This window comes from Gossypium arboreum, chromosome 6, assembly GCF_025698485.1.
Source record: "Gossypium arboreum isolate Shixiya-1 chromosome 6, ASM2569848v2, whole genome shotgun sequence".
Lineage (NCBI taxonomy): Eukaryota > Viridiplantae > Streptophyta > Magnoliopsida > Malvales > Malvaceae > Gossypium > Gossypium arboreum.
In genome coordinates this window covers 90,748,184-90,754,575 of record NC_069075.1, presented here as the reverse complement: position 1 = coordinate 90,754,575, position 6,392 = coordinate 90,748,184, and the positions used below count along the sequence as shown (strand labels likewise).

The 6,392-nt window shown below is 34.7% G+C and overlaps 2 protein-coding genes across 2 annotated transcripts; one reads left to right on the top strand and one right to left on the bottom strand.

Annotated features, from left to right (window-relative positions):
• Nucleotides 1-2,442: 2,442 nt before the first annotated feature.
• On the top strand, nt 2,443-3,699 carry LOC108481029 (calmodulin-like protein 2). Its single transcript, XM_017784194.2, has one exon. The coding sequence runs from the start codon at nt 2,743-2,745 to the stop codon at nt 3,346-3,348; it is 606 nt and encodes a 201-aa protein (XP_017639683.1). The 5' UTR covers nt 2,443-2,742; the 3' UTR covers nt 3,349-3,699.
• Nucleotides 3,470-5,280, bottom strand: LOC108484637 (basic leucine zipper 9). Its single transcript, XM_017788501.2, has 5 exons — nt 4,768-5,280; nt 4,417-4,675; nt 4,263-4,338; nt 4,053-4,178; nt 3,470-3,943 (listed from the first exon to the last, which is right to left on the bottom strand). Exons 1-5 carry the CDS (start codon nt 5,006-5,008, stop codon nt 3,659-3,661), a joined length of 987 nt encoding a protein of 328 aa, XP_017643990.1. The 5' UTR covers nt 5,009-5,280; the 3' UTR covers nt 3,470-3,658.
• Nucleotides 5,281-6,392: the final 1,112 nt, after the last annotated feature.

Below are 6,392 nucleotides of genomic sequence, written 5' to 3'. Positions count from 1 at the left end.
ATTTTTAAATCATAATTCAATTTCTACCTTATACATAATTTAGTCCTTATACTTAATAACTTTTAATTTCACAAAATTCACTAAATCAAAATCTAATTAACTAAACGACTAACTTCATAAATATTTTTATTAAATATTTATGAGTCCTATTTATGGGAATGGAGTCTCGGGAATGCACTTTCTAACACCCCTGACTATAGGGTCATTACATATGGTAATGTTTGAATTGTATAAATGACATGGTAAATTTTGTTTAAGTTTATACGAGCTTACTAAGTATTTGTCGCTTACGTAGTTTCTTTCCTTTGTTTTATAGATTATCGGAAGCTTGATCGGTTGGAAGCTCGTTGAAAATCTATCACACTATCCAAAGTCAATTCCGTAGTTTTTGAGTATTTTGGCCAAGGTTTATAATGGCATGTATAGGTTGTTTTGTAATGGTATTTAATGAATGTGTTAATGTAAGTTTTGGTAATTTTAAGCCTTGAAGTTATGTTTGATTTGTTGAATTATAGTCCCTTACCAAACCATGTCATTTTGGTCACTTTTAAGTACATGTTTATAAGGTTCTTATGGTGTGTTAGTAATGGCTTGATAATGTTCATTTGTGATATGTTTTGGTAGGTAATTGAACTAGGTTATAATGCTTGAAATAAAGAAATGTTGACTAGTTTTGGTATGCAATGTTTTGGTGTAATGCCTTTGAATTGCATATTGGTTAGGTGATTTAGGATGTTTGAAAGGGCATGTTTATGCATGTTTGAATGGTGTTTGAATCCTTTGAATGTGTGTTTAAATGGTTTGAATAGTTATGCATGAATTAGGTATGAAATGGTTTGATTTTAGGTAAATTTTGGGTTCACACGGCCTGAGACATGAGCTGTCACACGGTCGTGTGAGACACACGGCTTGGTGACATGACCATGTGTCATATGAGAATTTATTAGGATTCAAGTCAGTGAGTTATACGGCCTATCACATGGCCTGGTACATTACGTGAGTGGCAACTCAGAAAGTTACACGGACACATGGGCGTGTGGGGCAACTCAGTGAGTTACACGGGTAACATGGTCGTGTGTCCCTTGTTCGAAAGTTACACGGCTTGGGATGATTTCACACGGCCGTGTGACCCTTGTTTTTAATTTTTGCCACTTTTTCTTAAGCTTTCCATTTTGTTTCAAATTAGTCCCGAATTACTTCTAAGCTATTTTTAGGGTCTCGAGGGCTCGATTTCGGGACAAAATGCATGTGATTGAATGGATTATGATATGTTTAATTTATTTTAATATTATGATGTTAAATCTTTCTGATTGTAAGATAATGTTCTGTAACCCTAATCCGGCGATGGATACGAGTTAGGGGTGTTACGTTTCATGTGTAGTTTTTCTTGCTTCATAAAATCGTTTGGATAAAAATCATTCATAAGCTTGCAAATATCTTCCACCCAAAAAGCTTTGTAATTATCGTGTGGATCCAAAGCGAAGCTTAGAAGAAATAATTGCACTACATCATTATTAAAGCGAAAATTCATTTATGTTAGCAATGAATTGATACCAACAATGAATAATGAATATATCAAACTGATAGTGATGCTCAATTGTGAGGTCATCAAATCGAGAGGTCTTTTGCGTAAGGAGCCAAGAGGAAGATAATTTGTATTTTTTCACTCTGTGCTCTTAGTCTCGGCATCAAACTCCTTTCTTTTTATCTTGGCAATGTCGAAACCTTACCAAAGGAAGATAATTCCTTACCAAGACATACAAATCAAAATACAAGAAAGTTACTAACCTAGCATGTATGGGTATGGGCCAAATCAATTAATTTTAGAATTTGGCTTTAAAATCTAAGTTGGCCTCTAAGTTTAGTTTTTTAAGGTCTATCATACATTAATATTTGATTATTATTATTATTAAAATTATATAATTAAAAATTAAAAATTACTTTGTTAATATAAAGTATAATGTTATGGTTTAAGGAAATAAATTATATAAAATACAATTTGATTAAGAAGGACAAATGTTATATTATATCAAATCTAAAATATATGATAATTTATAAATAAAATTTAAAAATATGAAAATTATAAAGGGACGACCGCCCTCCCGCGCCACTTGCATCCATCCGTGCTAGTAGGAATAAAAAACTTTACACATTTCACCAGTTAAAGGATAGTAATACTTATAATTACAGTAATCAGATACATCGTCCGGACAGGACAGGCTGGATACCAGAGTTGTTTTTCCCAACAGTCTGTCTCTGACATAACACTTAACCACAATTATATAATATATATTCTACAAATAATTTAATGCATGCATCATCCTGGTCACAACCTGATTGTATTTAATTTAAATATGCAAGTTACCATATTTCTTATTTATGAGTATTTAAACGTTAATCAGATTTGAACCTGCCACTTAATTATGTAGTATTAAATATGAATGATTGAGTGAGTGGTGTAGATTTCATATCAATGGCAGAGTAGGGTTAGTCTGTGAAGGTTCCTGGAGGTGTGGTTTTAATCCATGTTATAATAATGCCCAGGGCTAATACTATAAATAACCCAAACCAGAGTCTAGGTTGGTGTTGCTGTGTTGGTGCAACAAACAAGAGAAGCAATTAGAGTTTAGAGAGCTTCTCCTATTTCTTCTTTCCATTCACTCGTCACTACTCATAATTATTAATTTATTGAGGAATTTGTTCCTGCATTTAGCTTTTTACTGCTAAGGAGCAGCAGTTGAGATGAGTGGCATAACTGGAGTATGTTCCCGATTAATGGGAGAGTTCCTGCATGCGCTGGGAGGCGGAGACACACGACCAACTTCAGCAGCTCACGTTGATCCCACTGACCCCATGGCTCACAACTCACAAGCACCAGGTCATGAGTTGATGCTCCGGGCTCTCACTGCTGTGTTCGGCATGGACCAAAGCAACGGCAGAATAAACAAGAAGAAAGCCCGTCAAGTGGTGGAGAAGCTTGGCCTGGTTGATCACACCGGGGAGGATGAGCAACTCGATGCTAGCTTTGACCTGGCCGCTGGTGCTGGTGGTGATGGGTTGGAAGAGGAAGTATCGGTGGAGGAGGTGCTACTGATGGAAGAAGAAGAAGATGGGTCCAAGAGGAATAAGCTGCTACGGCAAGCCTTTAAAATATTTGACGAGGATGGCAACGGATTTATTGACGCAGTAGAGCTGAAGAGGGTGCTGCAATGCTTGGGGTTGGACAATGGGTGGGATATGACTCAGATTGAGAAGATGCTCAAAGTTGTCGACTTGAACCTGGATGGAAAGGTCGATTTTACTGAGTTTGAATTGATGATGAAGGAGGCTGCTGCTGGCCTTAATTAATTAAATCACTTCTTAATTACTTCCATCATATATTTTCTCTAGTTATTTTAACCATAATCTCGAAATTTTCTAATTACACTTTAAAATTTGATTGCTTAATAACTATTTGCATGCACAACTATTAATTATAATGTAATAGTGTAATTTAGTTCCAAAAGAAATACGTGAAGCATGAAAGCAATTTGACTAAAGGCAATTTCAGCAGTCAGCAAAGCTGGATCTAAATATCACTAGTACATTAACTGGATCTAAATCTAATCGACAAAGCAAAGCAGGGACACAGTTGATACATATAAAAATAAATTAATCCTTAGGGCCAGCTCATAGCATCACCACCAATTCCAATATTATTCTGATTGGAATTGGTGAAATCAAGAGTTGGCAGGCCAAGATTTGGTGAGTTCCCCATGTCTGTGAATCCAGCATAGGAAGAAGAATCTCCTTGAACGGTAATAGTGGGGGAGACATTTACCACCCGCCCAAGATTGTGATTATTAGTAGCAATCGGTTGCTGTGAAGTCAAGTGACTCTGAACAAGTTGATTCAAACCACATGTGAAGGAGCCTCCAGCTAGCATATCTTCAGCCAGCTTTACCTATATATGCATGATGTAATGATTATATTACCCTTTCAGACTTTGCCTTATGAAAGGAAAATTACAAGTATGCATCGCAATAAATACCAAAAGTAAAGAAAATACGTACCTTGTGCCTCAAGGCTTGCACATTTGAGGTGAGCACTCGATTGTTAGTGCCAACATCACGAATTAGTTGATGAGCATTGGTAAGCTGCTTGAATAGGGAATCATTTTCTCCCCTTAATTGTTCAGCCTTTTCAAAGAAATATTAAGAAAAATAATTAAGGATTGTGCTTCTATAAGGTTTACAAAAATAGTAAATATATATAGTAGTGACCTGGAATTCAAGTTCTGCCAGTTGCTCTTGCTTTCTTTTCCTTGATCGCCTGGCAGACTCCCTATTAGAAAGCTTCCTGCAGGAAATAGAGTTGCAATACTGGGGATTACGAATTCATTTTACCAAATACCATATAGGTATATATTAAAAATACCTGCGGAGGCGTTTCAAATGAGAGGGGTCTAAGCTCTGTTCAGACTGACCAGCATCTGCTTCTTCTACTTCTCCTTCTCCTTCTCCTCCTTCTTCATCTTCATCATCATCATCATCATCTTCTTCTTCTACATCGTCGTCATCATCATCGGACTGATCATGATCAGAGGAAGGAGTTGTAGCTCCTCTAACTTCATTCTCCCTACTCCTATAGTTTGAGTTATTCCCTTCACACACTGTACTTCCCCACGACTCATTTCCTAATTTGTATATGTACATACATCCAATAACCTAAATTAAAAGTTGAAAATTTGTATCTATACGTAAGTAAAGAAAAGAAAAGAGAAAGTACCGCAGAAGGATGATTGAGAATCAAGGTGTGAGGTAAGCGTCTGTGACAATAATACATGTGTTTGAGGGCTAAACTCAGCTGCATCTCTGGGAAATTCAGTGAAGTGGAAAGAATTAGAAAGATGGGCGATGGGCGGATGAAGAGCGAAATCAGGGAAGGCAGAGGGTGCAGCGATGGTGGTGGTACTCAGAGTGTTCCTGCTGAACTCCTCAAGAGCCAACTCCGAGGCGCTCCGCTTCATCGTGTTTAGCTCGTCAATCAGTTATTAAGACGAGGGAATTTAAACGTAAGTTGATACATTAGAGACTGCCACTCATCTTAAAAAACAATATTAAGAGAAGGTAGTGCTTTAGCTAATCAAAAGTAAAGTCCTAGTCCTAAATCCATTTTCACAAAAAGTAGCAAACCCAGAACACAACAAGAAGCTAAAGCTAAAGCTAAAGATGAAGCCTAAAGCTTTTACTTTACTTTTTGACTGCTAGTAATGTAATACCTAACTAATTTAATTGCTGCACTTGTTGCCACATTGAAAGTTGAAAGCACTGCTACCATACGATCATATGACTGCCATGTCACCGTCTAAAAGTTGCTTTCCTTCCATCGTAAGGTAACAGAATCTCTAAAGTGTCCAACGTTTTACTATATCTTTTAATACCGGCCAATCTAGATTTTCCTCATCAATTATTATGTAAGGTTAAGCTTCCCTCCTTTTCAAGATGCATTTGAGATTAATTTAACACTTGGAATTTTTTATTAAAATCACAAAACCATAAAGAAAAGCTTGCCCCTAAAATATATTATGAAGAAATGAGAAAAGGCCACTGAAGGAGGATGGGGGCAACTATTGTTGGATTATTTATAAGGATTTATATTTCATAGTGCTAATCAACCACAAGATGCTTTAGCATCAAGAATTTTTAAATTAATTTTTTTATGTCATTTTCAATGATGTGTCCTTACTTAATGCACTCATACTATATAAAATTAGAAATGATAATTAGGCAAATTATTGGTTTTGTTTCCATATTATTTCGATTCAAATAGGTACAATTAAATGGTTTTCTTCATTAAATTTGAAAATTGTTTTATAAGTATGGTAATATTTTTAAATATTTATATGGTTTCAATAACTATAAATGAAAAGATGTAAATAATAAAAAAATTATAACTTTTGATTCTTGATAAAGAATTATGCTTATTCATAATAACAACTTGTCTCCTAAATATCAAATGTTACATCACTCGATTTTTAATAAATAATTATTACTTGAATAATTATATTTATTTAAGAGATATTACTTGAATAGTTATATTTCTTACTTTAATAGTTATATCTATGTAAGAGATATTAATTGAATAATTATGTTTATTTAAAAGATGTGTGATGGTCACAAAATTAACTAAAATTTGACTAATGCAAGTGAACCTATCAATTAATAGTATAGTTATGATAAGTAAAGATACCATTCCTACAAGAACTACAAGTACTAGTAATTAACGTTTTTCTATTATTTAACCAAATAATTCAAATGATTGATTAAAATTAAAATTAACTAATTCAATTAGTTGACAAATGCAGCAAAAAACAAAACATGAAAATAATCGAATAACAACCAAGAAACGAA

What these genes read in the sequence shown, in the direction of transcription:
- LOC108481029 (XM_017784194.2), top strand. Translation starts at nt 2,743, where the DNA reads ATGAGTGGCATAACTGGAGTATGTTCCCGATTAATGGGAGAGTTCCTG.
- LOC108484637 (XM_017788501.2), bottom strand. Translation starts at nt 5,008, where the DNA reads ATGAAGCGGAGCGCCTCGGAGTTGGCTCTTGAGGAGTTCAGCAGGAAC. An exon ending in TTCTCAATCATCCTTCTGCG is followed by an intron (nt 4,676 to 4,767) that starts GTACTTTCTCTT and finishes TATACAAATTAG; the next exon opens with GAAATGAGTCGTGGGGAAGT. An exon ending in TGCAAGCCTTGAGGCACAAG is followed by an intron (nt 3,944 to 4,052) that starts GTACGTATTTTC and finishes ATGCATATATAG; the next exon opens with GTAAAGCTGGCTGAAGATAT.